Source organism: Calypte anna, chromosome 26 (assembly GCF_003957555.1).
Source record: "Calypte anna isolate BGI_N300 chromosome 26, bCalAnn1_v1.p, whole genome shotgun sequence".
NCBI lineage: Eukaryota > Metazoa > Chordata > Aves > Apodiformes > Trochilidae > Calypte > Calypte anna.
Genome location: NC_044271.1, coordinates 519,470 through 543,289, shown reverse-complemented (window position 1 = coordinate 543,289; position 23,820 = coordinate 519,470). Strand labels below are relative to the sequence as shown.

The 23,820-nt window shown below is 50.6% G+C and overlaps 1 protein-coding gene across 9 annotated transcripts in view; it reads right to left on the bottom strand.

Moving 5' to 3' along the window:
• The window catches only part of NFASC (neurofascin), a 53,237-nt gene extending 32,528 nt beyond the window's left edge, over positions 1 to 20,709 (bottom strand). For 4 of the 9 annotated variants that reach the window (XM_008499476.2, XM_008499479.2, XM_008499480.2 and 1 more), the window contains exons 1-17: positions 20,616 to 20,709; positions 18,048 to 18,065; positions 17,679 to 17,784; positions 16,831 to 17,027; positions 15,600 to 15,722; positions 14,558 to 14,728; positions 7,090 to 7,201; positions 6,099 to 6,283; positions 5,461 to 5,592; positions 4,804 to 4,947; positions 4,310 to 4,421; positions 4,042 to 4,208; positions 3,321 to 3,468; positions 2,621 to 2,745; positions 1,753 to 1,788; positions 827 to 928; positions 210 to 407 (exon numbers count right to left, since the gene is read on the bottom strand). In XM_008499476.2, the coding sequence (XP_008497698.1) occupies positions 210 to 407; positions 827 to 928; positions 1,753 to 1,788; positions 2,621 to 2,745; positions 3,321 to 3,468; positions 4,042 to 4,208; positions 4,310 to 4,421; positions 4,804 to 4,947; positions 5,461 to 5,592; positions 6,099 to 6,283; positions 7,090 to 7,201; positions 14,558 to 14,728; positions 15,600 to 15,722; positions 16,831 to 17,027; positions 17,679 to 17,784; positions 18,048 to 18,065; positions 20,616 to 20,709 (2,170 nt within the window). Of the gene's footprint in view, positions 1 to 209; positions 408 to 826; positions 929 to 1,752; positions 1,789 to 2,620; positions 2,746 to 3,320; positions 3,469 to 4,041; positions 4,209 to 4,309; positions 4,422 to 4,803; positions 4,948 to 5,460; positions 5,593 to 6,098; positions 6,284 to 7,089; positions 7,202 to 11,965; positions 12,017 to 14,557; positions 14,729 to 15,599; positions 15,723 to 16,830; positions 17,028 to 17,678; positions 17,785 to 18,047; positions 18,066 to 20,615 lie in introns of those variants that run through there. The other 5 variants (XM_008499477.2, XM_008499478.2, XM_030465390.1 and 2 more) reach the window with 3 other exon arrangements.
• Positions 20,710 to 23,820: the final 3,111 nt, after the last annotated feature.

Below are 23,820 nucleotides of genomic sequence, written 5' to 3'. Positions count from 1 at the left end.
GCTCTGTAGGACATCACTCCTGGGTTTGAGGATGTCCTAAATCAAGTTACTCCCTAGGACATGCCTGGACCAGCTCATTCCCTCACTTAGGGAGCTCTCAGGAGCTGTGATCACACACCAGGAGGGAAGAACATCCACGGGAGGTGGTGGCTGGATAGCAACATCCCGAAGTCCCAGCAGCAAAAAGGGAGCAGGAGGAGGGTACTCACGTGCCCCGTTGGTCTGGTATCGTTCAGAGGGCAGGCTGGGCAAGCTGCTGCCCACGTCGTTCACTGCAATCACTCGAAACTGGTAGTTGACATAAGGAGAGAGGCTGAGGATGGCTGAGTTGACACTGCCGGGGTACCTGGAGTGGTTGTGCCACGTCCCAGGTTGGAAGCGATCCTCCTCGAACTGCACGATGTAGTCTGGGGAGGGGAAGGTGGTGAGGAGGGGGTGATGGGGATGTGCTCAGCTCCCAAGGGAAATTCACCCCCTCCTGTAGCGGGAGGAGCCCTTCTTGCTCCTAGGGCTGATCCTGAGGCCTCGGGGTTTAGCCCATTCCTGGACGATGTCCTAGGGCTGTTCCTGAGGCCTCGGGATCTACTCCTTCTTGCCTGCTCCTGGGGCTCCTCGAGCTATGGGCTTCTCCATCCTCACTGAAGAGTGAGAGCCCTCTCCGTGGGTGTCAGCTGCTCTCTTATTGGCCCCCTGCTCCTGCACATGCTCAGGAGGGAGGCCAGACACAGGTGAACCCACACCCACTCATCAATAACTCAGGGCACCTGGTCCTGTCTCACTACACCCTCCCAACCCTGAGGAAGGAAAGCAGAGGGATGGGGCTGACCTGTGATGGGGCTGTTATTGTCATCTCCAGGGATCCACGTCAGCCGCACGCTCCTCTCAGCCAGGTCTGACAGCTCCAAGTCACGGGGCCGGTCGGGTCGTTCTGTTGGCCCAAGAAGGAGACAAATTGGGCTGGGATTGTCCCAGGAACTGGGAGCCCCAGTTCTCATCCCTTCTCCCAAAAGGGGAAGCCCTGGCTGGCTCAATCCAGGGCACTCTGAGGACACGTGCATCCGTGGCACGATGCGTGTCCTGCGGCTCCTGGTGAACCAGTGCAGGTCCCCCAAGATGTGTTTGAAAGAGATTTAAAAAAAATTAAAAAAAAATAATAAAAAAGTGTATTCAAAATACATTTTAAATATAAATGTATATAGTAGTGCCCTGCCTTGAAACCCTGCCTGCTCCCTGTGCAACTGATGGGATCTGGTGGTGGAAAGGGGGCTCAGCAAGGGAGTCCTGACAAGAAACTACACACAGCTGTCCAAAAAAAAAAAAAAAAAAATTCAAATAAATAGACACAAAGCCTGAATGAAAATACAGACTTGTTAGAAATGCCCTGGCACAATTCTGGTTTCTGGGTCACAGCCCACAAAACCAACTCATGGAGTAACAGTAAGAGTGAGAACTTCTTTCCAGGTAAAGGTCAAGGCATTCAAAGTGATTTTTTTTTTTTTTCCTCCCATCAGGGCTCACCATTTCCAGGGATGGGTGAGGTGCTTCTTGCACTCAAAACCTGGCACTGTGGGCCATGAAATGATGTGGCACAGGAACTTTTTTCAAGGGTTTTCAAGGACAACACGGACAGGACTTGGAAGCATCAGCTCCCAGCTCATTCACCTGCTACACCCGGATTTTCTGCTGGTGTTATTGGCAAAACCAAATCCATTAAAGAAAATAAACCAAACCAAATGAATTAGTGGTGATTACCTTTGGGTAAGTCTCTCAAACGGTTAGCAGGGACAGCTGCAAGGTAAGACATTGGTTGTTAACAGGGTTAGTTTGGTCATTAAGGTTGGGTGGCCAAAGGAGCACCTGGAAATCTCCAGTTCCAGAATCCAAGAAGGATCCAACCCTGCCTGGGGACCTGAGGAGCTGCATCCTGAGCACCCTGCACACCTCTAATCCTGCTCCCAGGACAGGGCAAAGGGGCAGCTTGCTATGGGGTTAAGCAGGGGAAAAGGAAGGGAAATAAGCTCAGGTGAATTATTAGGGATATAGGATATGGGATGTGGGATGTGGGATATAGGATATGGGATATGGGATATGGGATTCATTCTGCTCTCTGACTGCCAGGGACACTGCCAGGGAATGCAGGACACGGGCAAGATCTGAGGTTACCAAGAGCAGGGAGTGATCAACTTGTGTTCCATGAGTAGAATTCCCCACGATGTAGGGAAAGGGTTTAGGTTTGTCCTTCCCCATATTGAAGAGGGACCCCCAGGGTTGCTCAGCAGCCTGAAATGCTGTTAAATCCCCTGGCAAATCCAGGACTGTCCTCACAGAGCTTCAACATCCACGTTTGGGTATTTTTAGCTGCATGTAATAACTCCTGGGTCAGTTTTATTTTGGGTCTCCACTGTAAGTTTCCTTCCACTCAAATTCAAGGCCATTGTCAGAGGCTGAGATGTGTCCTTGCCAAGTCCCCTCCTCTGCCAACACCTCCCTGAGCATCTCCACTCCAGAGGACAGGTCTGTGATCACTGATCCCCATCTCAGACTGACCTTGAAGTCAGTCTGTTGTATTAAAAATAAAAGCCCTGAGCTCTGGATCAGTGGGTTGGGAGGAGAGCTTTACCCAGCACGGTGAGGAATGCTTTAGCTGAGTCCTTGTCCAGCTCTGTGCTGGCCACACAGGTGTAATCCCCTTGGTCCTTTTCAGCCACACCATATATTGTCAGCCCATCATCTTCTTTCTTCATCCTGGAGGGGATGAAAATGATAATTAGCCAGCTGTGCCCCTAAGCACATCAGGCAGAGGGGTTGCAGTCTCACTGTTCTCTGATAAAATACATAGAAAAGCCCAAAGAGAAGAGGAATACATCCCTGGGCTGGAGATTTTATCAGCTTGAGTTATTCTTGGAAACCTCATTTCCTGAGGTATCTGTGCTCTGGGATGTATCTGGAATAATCCCACTTTTGGGAAAACACTCAGACCTTGGACTGGCCCCTGGTGAGATCCCAGTTCAGGAGCAGGGAGCCAGCTTGGGAAAGGAAATTACAGCTGCACTGCTCACAGCAGATAAACATTCACTTTGAGGTAGCTTGCTAATAACCCACCCCTTTTATCAAGATGTCCTAAACACCTGTACATAAAACCTATAACCCAAACCTTGATTTCCTGCTAAACCAATCTGAACAGCCAGGAGCTGGAAGACACCAGGAACATTAAAAGCCTCAAGAACAGCAAATGCTGCCCTGTTAACCCCTGAAATCCTCTGAAAAATGTCCAACAGCCCTGGGAGAGAACCCCAGGAGGTTGTCCCAGCCAGCCAGACCTGTTCCCAAGGTACAGGGGGGCTTCATCCTTCAGCCAGGTGACGGTGACTTTCAGCGTTGGGTCGTGCTTCACCCGGCAGTGGAGGCGAGGCATGGAGCCCCTCTTCACCACCTGATCTTCTGGGCCTCTGACAATCCTGGTTGGGTCTGTAAAAGGTCAGAAAAAAAGGATTAGTTTGGTCCAAACTGCTGGGTCTTGGCTCAGGAGCTCATGGAAAAGTGTGACTTGGAAAAGTGTGACTGGATGCAAGGGTGTGCATGCAGTGTTGGTTGAGCTGGCTGTCCCTGGTCCAAATGCTTGCAAAGAAATGAATTTAACAAGCCATGAATTCCTGCTGACCCTTTAAATAATACCTGCTCCTCTGACTCAGCCATTGGTTTTGCTGAGCAGGAAAAGCCCTGGTGGAAACCTGATTCAGGAAATGGTTTATTGCCATCAGTTGATTCTGATGGACGCTTTGTATCCCTTTTTTGCAATGTTTATGGCATCTCAACAGCCACACCAAGCCCTTCTACAGCTGGAGTTTATCCACAGACTTGGGGTTTTGCAACACTCCAAGTACATCTCTGCCTCTCTCTAGATTCCAGCCCCAAATTCCATGAATCCTGTCCAGCTGACAGACTGGGGGAGCTCATAACTGATTCTCCATTAACATAACCTCATTTCTGCTCCAAATTTCTAAAGACCCAAGAGACCCTTCAGCCCTTGGCTGTCCCTACCTTTGACCTCCAGGCGAACCTGAGCCTCTGCTTTCCCCAGGATGTTGGTGGCAACACAAGTGTAGATTCCCTGGTCCTCTTTCCGAGCCATGGCCATCTCCAGGCTCCCGTTCTCGTGGGCTTTGTAGTTCCCTCCATCCAGTGTGTTCCCTTGGCCGTTCTTAAACCTCACAACACCACAAAGTGCTTTTGTCAGGGAAGAAAAAAGGGGGGGAAACCTCCCCTCCTCACCCCTCCGGACTGGCAGGGGAGGTGCTGCAGCTCTTACCATCTCAGGGTGGGGATGGGGGAGCCGAAGAAGGGGCAGTCCAGTCGGGTTCTGTTGTTTTGGATCACCTTGATGAGCTGATTGCGGGGAGCCAGGATCCGGGGAGGAACATCTGGAACCAGCAACCAGCCCCAGGGAGAGTTATAGAATCACAGATCAGCCATGGAGAAAAAAAAGAAACCCATTTCCAGACTACTGTTCCCTTTTCCAGTCTTTCCATCCCCATTCCCTTCTCCTGTTTTCCCTCTTCCCTCTTGGCCCTTTCAAGACCCAGAAAAGCTTCTCCATTCCTTCTCCTCTCCCCTTCCTAACCTCACCACATCCCCTACCATCCCCTTGGTGCCAACAGGACCTGCTCAGCCCTTCCAGGTCCGTGGTGATGGAATTCTGCTCTGAAGCCCAGGTGCAGAGGAGCAACCAATGAAGAGGAGAGCAAAGAGGGGATTTTTGCAGGGAAAAGGAGAATTGGGGGGTTGACTCCCACAAATACCTACCCAGGACACTGACAAAGGCATTGGCAAGGAGGTAGCCATGCTCGTTGGAGGCATTGCACTGATACACAGCACTGCTCCCAATCTGGGTGTCCCGGAACACGATGGTGTCTCCAGCCACCTCCCGGCTGGGGTTGGGGGGAGAAGCTTCAAAAAGAAAGTGCTCAATAAGTGAGATTTCAGGTTAAAATCCACGAGATCCTCAGCATAGCTCCACATCTTTCTGTCCCAGCCCAGAGAAAACCAGAGGATGGTACCTGACCCCCCCCAACCTACAAATCATGGGATGGCTTAGGTTGAAAGGGAGCTGGGAGATCAGCTACTCCAACCTCCCTGCCATGGGACACCTCTCATCCAGGCAAGGCTGCTCAAAGCCTCAAAGACATGGTTGTTGGAAGAGATCAGCTACTCCAACCTCCCTGCCATAGACAGGGACACCTCCCATCCCAATGAGGCTGCTCAAAGCCCCAAAGGGACAGTTCAGCTCATCTCAGTTCAACTCATCTCAGACGAGCAGACAGCTGATGTGCTGCCAGATCCCACCTCCCCCCGTTCCATGGGGTGCCTGGCACCAGGGGAGCAGCTCCAGCTCTCACCATCACATCATCCCTGGCTGGTTTTTTTTTGTGTACAGGAGGCACACGTTGTTTCTCTGCTCACCTTCAATGGGCTCTCCATTCACCAACCACTGTATGGCAGGTTTGGGGTTCCCGTTGGCTCGACACACCAGCCTGCCATCCTCACCAGGGGCCAGGATCAGGTTCTGGGGTTCATCCAACCAGTATGGAGCAGCTTGAAAACACATCAGTGCACCAGTTACAAACACCAGCAATGCCTCAGCCTCCCAAATCCAGGCTGCTGAGTGAGGCCATGGTGAAAACCATCCCCACCCTCCTCCCCAGTGGCCTTCCCAGTGGGGGTGCAGTGAGGATGGAGAATCCTTTCATCCCCTCTTCGGGCCACATCAAACTGCAACTACTTCTCTTAGTGGGGCTCTGCTGATTTACACCCCCTGAGGTCACATCTGAGGTCAGCCTGGACCAGAAGTGTGGTTGGACACAGCACAGAGAATGCTCCTCCAGAAACCCCCCTGCTCCCTCCTTCAACAAATGAGAGCAAAACCTTCCCATCCCTTCCCAAGCTTCCCATCCCTTCCCAAGCTTCCCATCCTTTCCCAAGCTTCCTCATCCCTTCCCAAACTTCCTCATCCCTTCCCAAGCTTCCTCATCCCTTCCCAAGTTTCCCATCCTCAGTTTCTGGGTGTGAAGTCAAAGAGGTGGCAGGTAAAGGTGACGTACCCTTCACTCTCACCGAGATCGTGTGCCGGATGCTGCCCATCTTGTTGGATGCCAAGCAGAAATACTCCCCAGAGTCTTCCTCAGAGACATTGGAGATCCGAAGGGCCTTGTTAAAGTTTTCCAGCTTGGTTTTCCCTGCTGGCAGCTCTCCTCCTTTCTTGTACCACATGATGTCTGGTGCTGGTCTAAGGAGAAGGGAGGAGATTAATGGTTGGGGTGTTTTTCACAAGGAAAGAAGGTAACTGCGAAGAAAAGAGCTGCTAATCCTGCACCTGGAATCACTCCCACCCAAGGAGAAGGATTGATCCAACTGCTGGGCCACCCTCATTCCTACCACAGCCCCTAAACCAGGATCCTGAGCATCACCAGGGGATCAGGGGCAGGGTCCATCACACGCCTTGTGCTTGGGGATGAACCCCAAACAATGTGGTGAGGAGTACCCAGGAGATTATCCAACCAAGTATAAAGATAAATTGAAGGGGAATTATCCTTGGACAGCAAGACCCTGAAGACACCCATGTGTCACAGTGCTGCAGACTGAACAGTTCCTGCCAGCCCGTCCTTGGGAGAGCCCAGGACCAGGATCTCAGGGGTAAACACCACAACTTCAAGAGTTAAGTGCTGCAAAAACTCAGCTCTCCTGTTCCCTCCAGGCTTTTATCCTTCAAGCAGGTTATGAGAACATGGTTAATGGCAGAGAGAAAGAAAAGAATGATCCCTTGTCAGGCCCAGGGTCGAGTTCCCATCATCCCTGGAGGGGTTTCAGAGCCCTGGAGATGTGGGACATGGGGTGGGGGTGGCCTTGGCAGTGCTGGGGGAAGGGTTGGACTTGATGATCTTTTCCAACCCAAATGATTTGATGATTTCTGACTCTCTGCCCCCTTTTCCTAGCCAGGGATTATTTCCCCTGGTGATGCAGCACCTTGATCCCAGCTTATCCTGCTGGGAAACCCCTTCTCCCATCCCCCCCCAGCCCAGAAGCTGTACATACACTCCTGAAGCAATGCATTCCAGCAGGAGATCCACCCCTCTGAGCACCATCTGACTGCTGGAGGTTCCGTAGGGATACATGAAGCTGGGAGTTGTTTCCGTGATCCCTCGGGCTGAAATCAGCAGGAGAGAAGAAAGAAAGAAAAAAAAAAACAAAACAAACAAAACAAAGTGCTTTTAAACTCTCCTTGGCTGCAGCAACCAAGGGCCAGAATTAAATGGTGGGTTCTGGGGTGGGGGGATGCTAAACCTGGGAACCTACAGAACTCCCCCAGAAATGTACCTGGGAATAGAGAAGGGCCCCGAGGTAATTTTTAAAGTCAAAATTAGAGTGAGGATGCTTGGGAGGGGAGGAGGTAAAGAAGCAGGAGAGGATGGGCAGAGGGAGCTGAGCTGCAGGGGGAAAAGCCCCACAGCAGCCCCTTTCCTGCCCACCCCACCTCTGGCACAAAGAAATGAGGTGAAATCAGATGAGGTCTGGAAATCCTGAGGGAGAGATTGTGGAATGAAGGACAGGAAGAACAAATGGGACAGGAAGGGATTGCCTGGACCACTGAGCTGCTGAGATTTCTAAACTGCAGAGGATGCTGGTGCTGCCCAAGGCTCTGCCAGCACCAAGGAGCTTTCCCACCCCTCCTGGGAGCTGGAAGGACAAATCCCTTTGGAAAGGAACAACTTAGCAACCAAAATGCCCAATTTCAGGCCTGGACAGGAAAGTTTAAACAAAAGAAAACCAGGGGAAGACACAAGACAACTGTCTACACACAACCAAGGTCTCTTTGGAGGGAGTAAAACTAATTAATGGAATCAACTCCATTAATGAGTGGAATTATTAAGCTAGATCTAGCTCAGTGAGGACAAACCAGGGTGAGATGGGTTTGAAAGCAGCAGTAGCAGAGACAGAGGTTATGAAATTAGGAAAGGGGACAGAATGGCCAGGGCTGGCACAGAGTCACTACAAATACCCCAGCAATCCATGGGGCCAGAGAGGGATCTTGGGGTGCAGAGCAAACCCTCTCCTCCTGCCCCAAAAGCTTTGGCTGCTCAGTGAGCAGGAGGCACCTTGGTGTGTCTGGGGCTTTTGGGGATGCCACATTTGTTTGGGAATCCTCCCCAGAAGCTCCTGTAGGGAAAAAGAGCAGGGAAAAAGGAGGGGAGAGAGGGCAGGGACTGATCTGGGAGTTCCTGTCATCCTGTCCTAGGGACCAGGCTCCCAGGGAAAGCATCCCAAGCCTTGGAGTTAAACCCTGCCCTGGAAATGGCTCTGGAGCCTCCTCCTCAGCCAGTTAGTTAATTATTTGGTTAAGGGATAACCAGGGCAGGCAAATCATCACCTTATCCTGCAGGACCAGGCAGGCACACAACACTCTTTGCTTGCAAAAAGGACCTTTTTTTGTTGGTTTTTTGGTTAAAAGCAGCAGCCAGCCCATGAGGGGGGGGGGGGGGTGGGCTCTGCAGCTGGATTTACATCAGCATTTAGCAACAGAGCTCCAGCCAGGTTCCTGAGCTCCTTTCTTCTCATGGGATTAGGAGAGTGGGATATTATTTTCTAAGTCAATATTGGCTTTTATTAGCCACCAGTCTGCAGCCTGTTTGAACAGGCTCTGCACTTCACCCAAGGTATAACCAGGAGACAAGCAGCACTGCAAGCCCCATTTTAAGAGGCAAATATTAACGATGAAAATTAAAACTCAGGGCAATACATTAATATCCTAGCCACTTGTTTAATGAACCCAACACCACCACTGAGCAGCTGATAAGATTTGAGGCCTTAGTACAGCACTGCTAATAAATATTTTGGTATTTAGAACAGGAAGGAGACAGAAATTCTCTGAGGCAAAGGTACCACTCCTGCTCTGAAGCTGTCAGACAAACAGCAACTCATCTGTTTGGATGGAACAGAGCTGGGAAAATAAATCCCATGGCTATTTCTGCTTCCAATAAACTGGGAGTGTTGTCCCCACCTCTCTGGAACTGGACCCGTTCAGTTCTGAACAGGACACCCCAGCCCCTTCTCACCCCAGAGCAGCTCAGTGCCCCCTCCCCACAGCCCTGACCCAGTCTCAACCTTGGACATCAGTTTGCATCTCTACTTTGAGGTGATAACAGGAATAGGCACAGCCAGACACATCCCATCTGTTGGCCTCCTGCAGAGCCAACCAGCTTGAAAACATCTCAGGGGATTGCCAAAATAAATAAAAATAAAATTAAAAACTAGAACAAAACAGAATTTCTTTTTTTTTTTTTTTTTTAAAGCGAGCAACTTCTGCTCATAAAGCAGTCAATGAGTCCTTGTAGATATTTATTTCCTTAGAACTGCAGACATTTTGCCTAGAAAATGAAGTTTTTCAGCCAGGGAATCACTGCAACCCCTATGAGCTGGAGGAGAAGGGCTCAGTCCTGTCATTACCCTGAGTGCTTGTGTCCCACATCTGTGCCAGCAGGACCCACGTCCCCAAAGTGAGGTCAGGCACATCCAGTACAGACCAGCAGCCCTTGACTGGTTTGCTGCACATCCCCATCCCACCCCACACCCCTGCAAGCTCTGCTGAGCCCTTTGCCAGCTGGTTCTGAGCTCATCCCATAGGGACCAGCACCCCAAAGGACAAGTTCCAAAAGCCCCAAGTCTCCCAAAGCCCTAAAATACTTGGGACAGCCTCATCCCACACCTCATCCCTAAGATTCCCAGAGGACAGATGGGATTTCCAGCTGGACAAATTGTTCCAGGGAGAAACAGAAGATTAGCAAAAAAAAAGGCAGAAAGTAAGAATTTTTTCACCAATTCTTTAAGTATGAAGAAGTTGATGGGTTGGAGCAGATTTTGAAGAGGGATGTGAGTGGGGGATTGAATCCACTGGACCCACAGAATGTTCCAGGGGGGGTTCAGTCCAAAAAGCTCCTGCAGTGCCCAGCCCAGGCAGTTCAGAAACCTGGGAGGCTGTGAACAGAAACCTGGGAGGCTGTGAACAGAAACCTGGGAGGCTGTGCAGATCAGATCTCATTTTCCTGTGCAGATCAGACTTCATTATTTTCCTAACCTGCTGACTCCTGAGCATCCCTTCTCCCTGAGCATAAATCCCCCAGCAGATCAAGAAGCCCACGGCCACCCTGGTGACTTCTTCTCCCAAGGGCTGACAACATGGGGTGTGCCTGGTGCTCTCTTTGAAATCCAAACATCATTTATGTGCCAGAGACATTGCCAGCAGAGCTGACACCAGGTTTTCCCTTTGCTTCCCTGTGCCTGCAGGGGAAACATCTCCTGCTCACCTCTCCTCAAGGAGTGATGAGGTCCATGGAGTTCCCCTGGGATTTAATTTTGCCACCAATCCCCTTTCACAGCCATTTTTCCAGGGTTTCTCAGGTTACACCCAGCCACCAGCACTTTCTCTGAGGTTGGGTCTTCTGCTGATCTCTCCAGCATCCCCAAACCTCCCACTGCTGCCTGCCAGGGAGATGCCAACATCCCAGTTTCCCTTAGTTGGGACAGGGCCACCCAGCACAGTGCCAATGCCTGGCACATCCTCCTCTTTCCCCCCTCCTACTCTCTCTGCTCCAAGCTGGCAAAAATACTCTTTGTCCCCAAAAGTCCCCAGAAGGAAGAAGAAAACCTGCCCTGTGACTCCAGCTGGGAAGCTGAGGGGGATTTCTCTGCAGAGCATCACTGGGGCTGTGCCCACCCCACTGCCACACACCCAGGGCTTGTCAGAGGGGCAGAAAGCAATCCCTGCCCCCAGAATTCCAGGAATCTGCATTCCTGGGACTGCCAGAGCTCTCAGCATCACCTGTACCCAGCCCCATCTCATCTCACCCTCCTCATCCCATCACCTCCCTGATGCTCCCCATCTCCTCGCTGGGCAGCACTGTGTCTGAAGCATCATTTCTGAGGTTGGGGCAGCTCCAGGGGTAATCTGCCTGCCCAGACAAAGGGCAAGAGCCTCTTGAAAGCAGCCCACACATCTACAGCCTCACCACAAGCTAAAAAAAACAAAAAAAACACTTGTGGAGAAAGCCAAATACTCCTCTTTTTTGTTGTTCTTTTTTTCTTTCCTCTCCCCGATGCATTGAGCCATAAATCCAAGAGATGCTCTTGCTGCAGAGGGACAGAAGAAGGGCAGAGGGTCTCATCTTCAAACCATGAGCTGAGGACAAGCCACTCCTGTGGGCAGGAAGCAAGCTGGGCTTGCTCAGCCAGGCTGACTTTTCCTAGGATCATGGAAAGTGAGGAGTTTGGAGCCTGTGGTGGAGTCACCATCCCTGGAGACACCTAAAAAGCCTCTGGACCTGGTCCTTAAGGAGTAGTTAGATGATGGTGTTGCTCAAAGGTTGGACTGGATGATCTTGGAGGGCTCTTCCAACCTAAACATTCTGTGATCCTGAGTTGGAAGGGACCTCAGAGGATCAAGTCCAACCCCCCCTGCCAGAGCAGGGTCACCTACCCCTCTGAATGTCTCCAGAAAAGACTCCACCATCTCCCTAGGCCAGTGCCCTGTCACCCTCACAGTGAAAAAAATTCTTCCTAATATTTAAGGAAGAAATATTTTAGGTAGGAATATTTATTTTAGGTAGGAATATTTTAGGCAGGAAGATTTTAGGTGGACTTTTCCACCTGGGTCAGCTCCTGCCCACCCGAATCCCACTGGGGCTGAGCACGTCCACTGCCTTCACTTAAAACTCAAACCACCCAAACTGCCCCAACTCACGAGAGGGTTTTGTCCCTGTTTGGCTCTTCCATCACTTCCCCTTGCCCTAAACCGAGGTGATAACCCAGGCAGGGGGTACAGGGGGTGCTGTGAGCGTGGGTTAGGGCAGGGGGTGAGTGGGGTTAGGCAAGAAGGGGTTAAACTGGTGAAGGTCTCCAGAAGGCAGCGTTGACTCACCACTGTACATGGCAGTGTGATATCCTAAAGATGTTTCATTATGGGGTTTCTCTGCAATAAACAAAAGACTGTGAGCGTTCCCAGGGCCACGAAGCAGGTGGGGTGGGGGTTTGGGGGGGACACAGGCAGGGCAAGGGGACAGAAAACAAAATAACTGAGCAAAAAAGACAAGAGCGATGCAGAGAGGAGACAGCAGGGACACAAAAGCACCCTGAGCACAGCTGCCTTCCAGCACAAACAACATAACAGCCATAAAGGAGAGGACAAGAGGATTGTTTCCTTCCTAACAAGGTGAGAAGACAAATAAATGTGTGAAAATTGTATTATAAACATTTCCTGGAAGTGTTTTGCTTTCTGGTGTAAACCTGTTCGTGTCTTTGGAAAACACCAGAATCGGTCAAACTTGAGGAAGAAAACACTTTTTCATGCTGTTTCTTAACTATCACAGAATCATGAAGGTTGGAAAAGACCTTCAAGACCATCTCACCCAACCATCATGCAACTACCACAACCCTCACCTAAGAGATAAATCTATTCCTGCTCTGTTTTCCCCAGCTCAGCAGGAGCACAACGATGCAGAAAGCCATGGGGAAGCTCAGCAAATAAAAACCAATCATAATAATTAGGCTCTAAAAACATAATCTGCTGTAAAATCCCTTTTAATTACAAGGTAATCAAAGTAGATTGGGTTACAGGCAAAAATACCAGCCTTGTCATCTGCCCACCAGGAGATGGGAGGTTGCCCTGAGCCTCACCAGCCCCACACTGGGGCTTTGTGCTGGGGGTTCAGAGATGATGCTCAGCAGATGCCCAAGAGGGCTCTGAATCTGGGTACCCCAAAGAAAAGCTCTGCAGGACCAGGCAATTATTCCCACCCAATCATTTCCCAGCAGCTGGTGAACTTTGTTTTTTCCAGGACAGCCAAAGCTGCTGATTGAAGAGCTTGAGATAAACACGAGCTGGACGTGTAATGGATTTTTTGTATCATAACAAAACGAGGAATTAGAGCCTCAGTTCTTTAAATTCTAAGGGCCTCCAGGGAGCCCAGGGGGTGGTATTTGCAGCTGATAACACAGCAGATGTTTCCAAAGAAAAACTCAAAGAGTGGGTCCAGTTTCAGTGGAAGCCAATTCCACACAGCCTGGGAGCTGTGGTGGCATCTGAGGGGGTGGCAGGAGGTCCCCCTGAACCTGTCTGCACAGAACCTGCCAGGATTTCTTCCATAGCCTGCTAAATAAGTCAGGCTGGAGCCTTTGGAGATCCAAATAACCCCAGAGCTTTCTGTGCCAGGATTTCTCCAGCTCACATTAACTAAAGACTCAGTCCCTCCCTACCAGATAAACCTGGGCATGGTTTGGCCACGTTTGTAAACACAAAAATACTCTGCAGGTTGAATTACCTCCACACAGTCCTCCCTTATTTATAGGATTTATCTTGCTGCTCCTCCTCACACTTTGCACAGAGGAGAAGCTGTTAGAAGAAAAGTGCAAAACCCCCCAGGGCCCCTCTCCCATCACTTGCAGGTTGCTTTAATAGCATTTTTTCTGATTTAAGCTGCTGGGAGATCCAATTAAGCTCCTAATGCTGGGATTCAGGAGGGCCTTGTGCCTGCTTTGGACAAGAGCAGCTCCCCAACCCACAGCCACACACTTTACCCCTTCCTCCCAGTCAGACCTTACTGGGAATGGGAGATTGGGTGGTGATTTGGGCTTTTAGATCTTCCAGTTCCATTTCTCCCTCAGTTACTGGTTGTGCTGGTGCCCTGCACACACCCACACCTCCAAAAAGAGCCCAAGCTCTGCAGCTCCTGCATCAGCTCAAAAGCTCCATGTGCCCTCTGCCAGCTGGCATCAGATGCTTTGGCATCAGGAATTTGCCTTCCTTCAAGCATTTTTTGCTTCTGGAGAAACTGGGGGGCAGACCCAGCCATGGAAAAGCTTTTCAGATCCCTGGGGAGAGCCCCACTCGTGTCCTCCCCATCCCTCAGGATGATGCTTTTCACCAGGGTGAACCTGAGGTCTGTGACCACCCTGAGCATGTCCCACGTGGACACACTCAGAGCCCAAAGGCTCAGCCCCTCCTGGCAACGTGTCCTCCCAAAGCCAGGGAGCTAAAAGCAGCTCCTGGGCAGCAGGGAAAGGCTGCACACAAAGCTCAGTCCCCCCCCCCCATGGGGCTCCCCCTGAAACCTGATCCTGGAGCAAACCACAGCTGTTCCAGACTAAGGAAAACTCACTTGCCATGAGACATCTCCCTAAAGATGGGAGGCAATGCCCTATCCAGGTCCACAAGCTTTCCAGTGTATCCCAGACACACAGCCACAGCCCCAAGGGACCTCTGCAGAGCCCTCCACACCTGAAGCTCCAAACCCCAGAGATGCTGGAGGGGAACCAACCCCCCCTCCCTGCCAGGTTACCCCCTGAGCATCCCCACTCTTCAGCCAAACTCATCCCTGGGCCAGCCTCAACTAAAGAAAGGAAACCACTCTTTTCCCTGGGAGGTCTCAAGGCCAGAAACAAGGTGTCTGGGAGGAAAATGCTGCCCAAGAGAGGCCAGGGAAGAGTTTTCCTGAGGGATTGTGGTGACACTTACTGGTTTTCACCTTGAGGGTGTAGGGGTTTTTCTGCTGGATGGTGTGGGTGAAGTGGAAGCGTGCGTTGCAGCTGTAGTCAGTCTGAGCATCCTGCAGGAGGACGTTGGAGAAGTAGAGGTCCCCGTTCTGTCCCTGGGACACCCTTTTGTCCTGCTGGATGGGCTCCATGGCTGCAATGGGAGAAGAGGTGCTCAGAGAGACCCAGCACACCTGGGAGTCCCCCCAAAGCTGTGATCACCCTAAACAGAGTTATTCATGGAAGCACAAAATCCCAGAATCCCAGCCTGGTTTGGGAGGAGGGAATTTAAAGCTCATCCAGTGCCACCCCTGACACCTCCAACCAGCCCAGGGTGCTCCAAGCCTCATAATTTAGCTCTTTGCCTCAGGGCCAGCAGAGAAAGGCCTTGAAAGAACCAATTCCTATTGCATTCCTGGTGAAAGGAGTCAGGATAACAATTCCCAGATGGACTCTAGGTGCCCACTCTTGGTTCCAAGGATGCCACTGGGATTTCCAAGCCCCCAGGGCCTGAAAGATCCAGACTAAGACCTGTGAGGATCTACATGGGATGGAATGGTTTTGAGATCACAGCATCCCAGATCAGTTTGGGTGGGAAGGGACCTCAAAGCTCATCCAGTGCCACCCCTGACACCTCCCACCAGCCCAGGGTGCTCCAAGCCCCATCCAACCTTCAACACTGCCAGGGATGGGGCAGCCACAGCTTCTGGGGGCAACCAGGGGCTCAGCACCCTCACCCCAAAGGATTTCTTCCTCAAATCTCATCTCAATCTCCCTCTTTCCAGTTTAAGACCCTCACCCCTCCTCTTATCACTACACCCCCTTGTGAAAAAAGTCCCCAGATTTCTTTTAGACCTCTTCAGGTGCTGGGAGCTGCTCTAAGGTCTCCCTGCAACTTCTCCATCTCTTCTCCAGGCTGGGAGAATTTTTTTTTTCTTTTTATAATATTTAATAAACACTTCAGGTGAGGGACAGGCTGCCCAGAGGCTGGAGGTGGGGAGGGGAAGGGGTTTCTCCTGACTCACAGCTGCTCATCCAGAAGATGACAGGGGAGGGCAGGCCAGGGGGGGGGTTGCACTGCAGGCTGAGGGGAGCCCCTTCATCCACCTCAATCACATCCACCTTCTCCTTGGGCCACAGGGGAGACTCTGCAGAAAGGAAGAAAAAAGGAAGGGAGAAGGGAGGAGAAGGGAGGAGAAGGGAGGAGAAGGGAGGAGAAGGGAGGAGAAGGGAGGAGAAGGGAGGAGAAGGGAGGAGAAGGGAGGAGAAGGGAGGAGAAGGGAGGAGAAGGGAGAAGGGAGAAGGGAGAAGGGAGAAGGGAGAAGGGAGAAGGGAGAAGGGAGAAGGGAGAAGGGAGAAGGGGAAAGGGGAAAGGGAGAAGGGGAAAGGGGAAAGGGGAAAGGGGAAAGGGGAAAGGGGAAAGGGGAAAGGGGAAAGGGGAAAGGGGAAAGGGGAAAGGGGAAAGGGGAAAGGGGAAAGGGAAAGGGGAAAGGGGAAAGGGGAAAGGGGAAAGGGGAAAGGGGAAAGGAGAAAGGGGAAAGGGGAAAGGAGAAAGGAGAAAGGAGAAAGGAGAAAGGAGAAAGGAGAAAGGAGAAAGGAGAAAGGAGAAAGGAGAAAGGAGAAAGGGGAAAGGAGAAAGGGGAAAGGAGAAAGGGAGAAGGGGAAAGGGAGAAGGGGAAAGGGAGAAGGGGAAAGGGAGAAGGGGAAAGGGAGAAGGGGAAAGGGAGAAGGGGAAAGGGAGAAGGGGAAAGGGAGAAGGGGAAAGGGAGAAGGGGAAAGGGAGAAGGGGAAAGGGAGAAGGGGAAAGGGAGAAGGGGAAAGGGAGAAGGGGAAAGGGAGAAGGGGAAAGGGAGAAGGGAGAAGGGGAAAGGGAGAAGGAGAAAGGGAGAAGGGAAGAGGGAAAAGGAAAAAGGGAAAAGGAAAAAGGGAAAAAAGACAGGACATGAGGAAGGGAAGCAGTGGTTCAGCAGATCCCCTCCTGCTGGACCTGCCCCAGTTTCAATGGAGCATCCTCAATGCAAACTTCATTCCTACACCTACAGGGCTCCCAGAAACCCATCCCAGTCCCTCCCCATTTACCACAGCCCCAACCCCAGTATCCTTCAGCTCCATCCTCCAGCTGGGCACCAACGACCTGCTGCAGGGGGCTGAGCTGTTTGGGTCTGGATGTTCTCCACACCTCCGGTACAAAACCTCATCAGATGGATGCAGTCCCTGCTCTTCCCAGGGCAGCTCTGGGCCACTGCTGGTACTCACTGGACACCTGGAGGTGGATTTTGCTGGAGAGAGCTGTGCCATAGTCATTCCTGGCAAAGCACTGGTACTCCCCCTCGTAGTCCTCCGGCCTCCCCCCGCTGTGGAAATCGATGACCAAGGTCCCCGACCGCCGCCGCATCGACACCTTGGGGTCCTTGGCCACGTTGAAGAACTTCCCATTCCGTGTCCAGGAAAATCTGAGGTTGGGGAGAGGTGGGTTTGGTAACCACAGGGCCACCTTCATCCCTTCAGATCCTGACCTGTGCCAGGATTCACTGCAGGGGGACACGGCACAGCCCCACCGAGGGGCTCCGAGCTCCTCCAGAGCTTCAGGGGGACACAAGGGCTGAAGATTATTCCTATTTTTATTAAAGACATGGATATGCTGGAGCATGTCCAGAGAAGGGCCACAAGGATGCTCAGAGGGCTGGAGCACCTCTCCTATGAGGCCAGACTGAGAGGGTTGGGATTATTCAGGCTGGAGAGGAGGAAAAGGCTCCAAGGAGACCTCGTTGTGACCTTCCAGGATCTGCAGGAGCTACAGGAAAGCTGGGGAGGGACTTTGGAGGGTGCCAGGGAGTGATAGGAACAGGGGGGGTGGTTTCAAACTAGAGGAGGGGAAATTTGGATTAAATATTAGGAAGTTCTTCACCATGAGAGTGGTGAGACCTTGGCACAGGCTGCCCAGGTGGGAGCCCCATCCCTGGAGTTTTTATTACAGGGCTCTGAGCATCCTGACCTGCTGGGAGGTGTCACTGCCCAGGGCAGGGGGGGATTGGACCTGGGTGATCTTTAAGGTCCCTTCCAGCCCTGAAACTTCTGATTCTACATTCCTAAGACTCACTTACATGGGAACAGGGTTCCCTTTGGCTTCACATTCAATGAAGATGTTATCCCTGGGGTCCACGATGTAGTCCTTCACGGACTGCTTGGTGATTGTGGGGGGCTGAGGCACTGCAAGGAAAATGAGAAGGCATCAAGAGGGTTGTGCAAAGAGAGGGAAGCTTTTCCCTGCTCTCCTCCAGCAGATCCTGCTGGATCTCAGCCTGGATGTGTGATTTGGGGTTGAAAGCCCTCCAGCACCTGAGGAAACTGGGACTCTCCCAGGTAGAAGATGCTGGAGTGGGTGATGGAGCCAGCTGGGTGCTGAGCCCTCAGGCTCTGCCAGACACAGAGGGGATGGACACAGAGAGATGGAAGGCAAGGGGAACACTTACATTCACTCTGAATATTTGCTGTTATTCCCCAAGTGCAAGCATAACGAGAAGAAAACAGAAGATTAGTGGCAGAACAAACCCATAAACATCACATACACCAAGAGGAACCACACCAGGGCTTCCAAATACTGCAGGAAAATCATTTTAGAGGTCAGGCATGCTCTGATCTACCTACTCACTGTCCTCTGGGGGAGAAGCTGAGTGGTCCTGCTGGCTGCCAGCTGCAAGGGGTTTGGGGAAAGAAGGCACAGGAATCCCCCAACCACTCACCTGCCAGCACTGGTGGCCCAGTAGCCCACTGGTCACCCAGAGGAGTTCACAACATTCCTATGGCTGAGCCCCCTTCACCCCATTTCCATCCCCGTGGACCAGAGGCTGATAAACCCCAAGCTGCCTTGGTAGGTGATGCTCAGACTCTGAGAAAGTGTTTGGATACACAGGGAGAGAGCAAAATCATCTGTTCCCCAGGACAGGGTCGGGCAGGATTTTATCCAAAGCCAAAATAAAACTTGTTAGGGTTGGGGAAAGGAAAAACCACAGGGTCAGGGAGGGCTCGACCCTCAGCCCCTGAGGCTCTGCCCCCACTTCTGCCTTTTCCCAACTCAAACAGTTCCCAGTTTGCTGCCCAGAGTCAGGGAGCAGCTGAGGCATCACCCCAATTTCACCTCAATTTAAACCCCAGCCTAAAGCTGTTGGGTTTTTTGATTTTTGGGGGGGGGATTTTCTTTTTTTTTCTTTCTTTTTTTTTTTTTTTATTTTTGGTGGGTTTCTCGTTGGGTTTTTCTGGTTTTGTTTGGTTTTGTGTTAGAGTTTTTCTTTTTCCTTTTTTTTTTTCCTTTTTTTTTCCTTTTTTTTTTGGTTGGTTTGGGTTTGGGTTTTTTGGGTTTGTTGTGGGGTTTTTTTCTGTCCTCCTAAGGCACTTGCTGAGCCCTGTGCTGCTCCAGGAGGGAGCTGGGACACCAAGCAATTCTCTTGGCTGAGCAGCTCTCAGGACAAACCCCTCTCTCAAACCCCCTCAAAGCAGCCCAGCTCCCCCCAGCTCCTCTGAACAAACCAGAACTCTCATCACTCACCAAAAACCTATAAAAAATAAAAATAAAACTAAAAATCCCATTGTTCTGCAGGACCTTGCAGGGTCCCTGCTGCCCTTGGGGACCTGGTGGCATCTGGTGGCAGCATCTGCCAGAAGCAACGAGCTCAAAGCCTTCAGAAAGGAGCATCCCAAAGTCTCCCCATGTCCTGTGGGATCCCCTGGGATCTTCCCACTGAACCCAACAGGATGAGGACTTGCCAGGACCCCATTTCCTCAGCAGCTTGGATCATGTCCTGGGGTGGCTTTGAGGCCTTGGCTCGGTTTTGGGGTGAGATGGAGTCAATCAGAGGGGGTTTGAGGGGACTTGGTGCAGGGCTTGTGGTTGGGAAAAAGGAATGTGCTTTCTTCTTACCCAAAAAACCCAATAAAAGCCCCAAACAAGCAAATAAAATCCCCCAAAAAACAAACAAACAAAAAGCCCAAACAAAAAAACCCATAGAAACAAACAAAAAACCACAAAAAACCCACAAAAAAACCCAAAAAAACCCCAAAAAACCTAAAAACCAAACAAAAGCCAAAAACAAACAAAAAGCAAAGAAACAAAGAACCAAAACGACCAAAAAGCAAAACACAAAACAAAAACCCCAAAAGCAAAAAGAAGACAAACAAAAAACCCCAAAAAAACCCCCAAAACCCCCAAAAATCAAAAACCCAAAACAAAAACAAAAAAAAACAAAAAACAAAAAAACCCCAAAACCACAAAAAACCCCCAAAAAACCAAACCACAAAAAAACCCCAAAAAACAAAATACCAAAAACCCCAAAAACCCCAAAAACCAAAAACAAGACAAAAACCAAAACCCAAACCAAAAAACAATAAAAAACCCCCCAAAAAACAACAAAAAAGCCCAAACAAAAAAACCCATAGAAACAAACAAAAAACCCCCAAAACCCACAAAAATACCCACAAAAACCCCAAAAAACAAAAAACCCAAAAAACCTAAAAACCAAACAGAAGCCAAAAAAAAAAAAAACCAAAGAAACAAAGAACCAAAACGACCAAAAAGCAAAACACAAAAAAGAAAATCCCCAAAAGCAAAAAAAAAAACAAAAACAAAAGGAAAAAACAAGACAAACAAAAAACCCCCCAAAAAACCCCAAAACCAAAAAACAAAAAAATCAAAAAGCCCAAAACAAAAAACAAAAAAAACCCAAAACCACAAAAAAACCCCAAAAAAACAAACAAAAAAACCCCAAAAAACAAAATACCAAAAACCCCAAAAACCCCAAAAACCAAAAACAAGACAAAAACCAAAACCAAAAAACAACAAAAAAACCCCCAAAAAAACAACAACAAAAAAGCCCAAACAAAAAAAACCCATAGAAACAAACAAAAAAAACCCCAAAAAAACCCCAAAAAAACCCCAAACCCCCTCCAACCCCAAACTCCAGACTGGAGCAGCAGACCCCCTGTACCATCCCAGCCTCACTTTCCTCCCCACCACCTCAGGTTTTGGGGGGCAAACCCCAACTTACAATCCAGAGGGACCTCGATGGTGCTGCCGAGGTGCTGCAGGCAGAGAGCCAACACGATTCCTGCCCAGGGGATGAGGTCTCTTCCCAGCACCATTTTGGAATCCTGGGGCACTTTTAGGACCTGAGCGATGTCCCCGGAGGTGTCTGGACCAGCAGCACCCAGGAGGTGATGGATCCTCAGCTGTAAAGTGAGCACAACCCCAATGGTCACTCGGGGATGTTCCCAACCCACAGGGATTTCTCCAAAGGGATGGGGAGGTGAAGAATTCCAGGAAAAATTCCAGGAATTCCAGAAAAAAAAAAACCCCCCCACGGGCACCATGAAGAACTTTGGGTTGTTCTGCAGGTGGAAAGTCAACCTCAGGGGATTATTAGGAACAATTTCTTCCCCCCAGACCCTCCTCATGTCCCCAGGTAGGAGCTCTGGCAGGAGCCATGATGGGTCCTTTTCCCCTCAGTGAGTCTCTTCCTCTCCAGCTGTTTCCCCCTCCTTGGATGCCCCCAGTGCTAGATGTGCAGCCAAGGCTCCTGAATCACCTCCTCCCAACCCCCCCTGAGCACTTCCAGGCCATCATTTGCACTTTCCATCCCAATCCCTTTTTATTTTACTGTTTTGCCCCTGTGCTCAGCTCTGGGGAGGCCACAGCTTGAGTCCTGTGTCCAGTTCTGGGCCCCTCAGCCCCTCAGGAAGGAGCTTGAGGTGCTGGAGCAGGTCCAGAGAAGAGCAAGGAGGCTGTGAAGGGATCCAGCAGAATTGCTGTGAGGAAGGGCTGAGGGAGCTGGGGGTGTTGAGGCTGGAGAAGAGGAGGCTCAGGGGAGACCTCCTATATTCATAGAATCACAGAATCCTAGAACTGGCTGGGTTGGAAGGGAGCTCAGAGCTCATCAAGTCCAACCCTTGATCCACTCCCCCCGTGGTTCCCAGCCCATGGCACTCAGTGCCACATCCAGGCTCTTTGGAAAGATCTCCAGACACGGAGAATCCACTCCTTCCCTGGGCAGCCCATTCCAATGCCTGATCACCCTCTCCAGAAAGAAATTCTTTCTCATCTCCAACCTAAACCTCCCCTGGCACAACTTGAGACCCTGCCCTCTTGTCTTGCTTGCCCTCTTGTCTTGCTACAACTCCCTGAAAGGAGGTTGGAGCCAGGGGGGGGTTGGGCTCTTTTCCCAGGCAACTCTCAGCAAGACAAGAGGGCAGGGTCTCAAGTTGTGCCAGGGGAGGTTTAGGTTGGAGATGAGAAAGAATTTCTTTCTGGAGAGGGTGATCAGGCATTGGAATGGGCTGCCCAGGGAAGGAGTGGATTCTCCGTGTCTGGAGATCTTTCCAAAGAGCCTGGATGTGGCACTGAGTGCCGTGGGCTGGGAACCACGGGGGGAGTGGATCAAGGGTTGGACTTGATGAGCTCTGAGGTCCCTTCCAACCCAGCCAATTCTAGGATTCTATGATAAACCCAAATGCAGAGCTGCAAAAAGCCATAGGAGGCTCAGTTACCCCCTCCTGCCCAACAAACCCCCCCCCTTGGGAAGGCTGCAGGGCTGGCAAGAAAAAAAAATAATAATAATAATAATAAGAATGAATAATAAGAAGAATAATAAGAATAAAAATAATGCCAGGGCAATAAACAGTGGAAAATCCCCAGGCTTGCTTCGTGCTGCTTCCTCCCTGGCCCTCTCACAGGTGGGATGCAGCCAAGGAAAGGAGCAAAGAGGAAAGGCCATGTGGCCAGCAAGGAAAAGACATGAAATATAAATAACACGGCTGCAAATCAGGCTGCTGCTGCCTCTCCAGCTGTTCCCCAGCCTGGTATCAAGCAAAGGAAGGAAAAAAAGAGAAAAAGAGAAAAGGAGGGGGGGTCCAGCACAACAGACAAGGGGTGGGAACGCTGCTGGCAGCCGGCGAGGAGCAGATGTCACCCCAAATTAACAACCCTGTCACCCGGGCTGGGAACCTCTCCTGAAGCCCAGACAGGACCAAAAGCAGCACAAGGCAACTTTGAAAGATGCTTTTCCCCCTTTGTCCTTCTGAGGAAGAAGAACAAGAGGTGCCTGGGGGTTCCCTCACTGCATCCCCACTGAAGCTGGAAGGAACTCACTGTCCCAGTCTGTCCCAGTTCCACCAGATGACAGATTGCAGGTTGTGAAGGGGCTTGGAAGGGGGAGGATGTTGCTATCATCTTTTTTTTTTTTTTTTTTCTGCTTGTTCTAAGGATTTTCCAATCCAGCTGTTCCAATAAAAATAGCTGAATGACAGAATAATTATAGCACTGGGCCAGTAATTAAAGTCATGTCCTGGAGTTCTGCAGTCCTGTGATCAGGTCATGCTGAACAAAGCTTTTCCAATTATTTCTTCAGCTTTCTGCTGAAGATATCATTTTGATCTGTAGCTTTAATTCCTTTTTTTTTTTAAAGCAGCTCATTTCTCCTGTTACAGCTGAAAATGAGGGATGGATCAGCTGGTTTTATGCCTTTCTGTCACTAAGCACAAGTCTCAGCTACAAACTGAACCAGCCAATGCTGCAGCCAGGGGTTTAGCAAGGCCAAGAGGTCTCGTGTCCTTACTTTGATCCATCCTGAGGCTTCACAGCACTTCCAAAAATGCTTTAAATCCCCCCATGTAGCACGGGAGGGAAGGTGCAAGACAGGAGGCATCTAAACAGCCACCTCCCCGTGCTGCTGCGAGCTTGAGAAGTGAAGAAAATGCTGGGGGTTTTTTAGCTTTATTTAGTGAAAATAAGAGCTGTGAGACTAAGGAGTAGTTGCACAAATCCACATTTCTGCCTGAAATGAAAGCAGAGAGAGGGCTGAGCCCTCAAGCACTGCTATATTCAGTGTACACAGAATGCCTCAAACTGCTGCAAAAAAAGCCTCTCCCACCCATCCCACCACATCCATGGGGACTGGGGAAGCCAGGGAGGTGTGTAGAAAGATTTGCAACTCACTTCTGAGCTGCCAGGAAAAAAGGAGCAGCAGGGACACGGCTGCTTGGGACTGAACTTGGTGGGAATCCCAAGAACTTGGTGGGAATCACCCGGGTGCTTCGTGGAGCATCCCAAGAGTGCAGAGCCCATGGAGCAGCAAATACTGAAACCCACAGCACAGCACCCACCAAACCTATCCCTGATTTCAGCCAGGGTGCTCCTTTGTCTGCCCCTTTTGTTCAGGGCAGCTGTGGGTGCAAGTTGCTGAGCATCAAGAACAATCC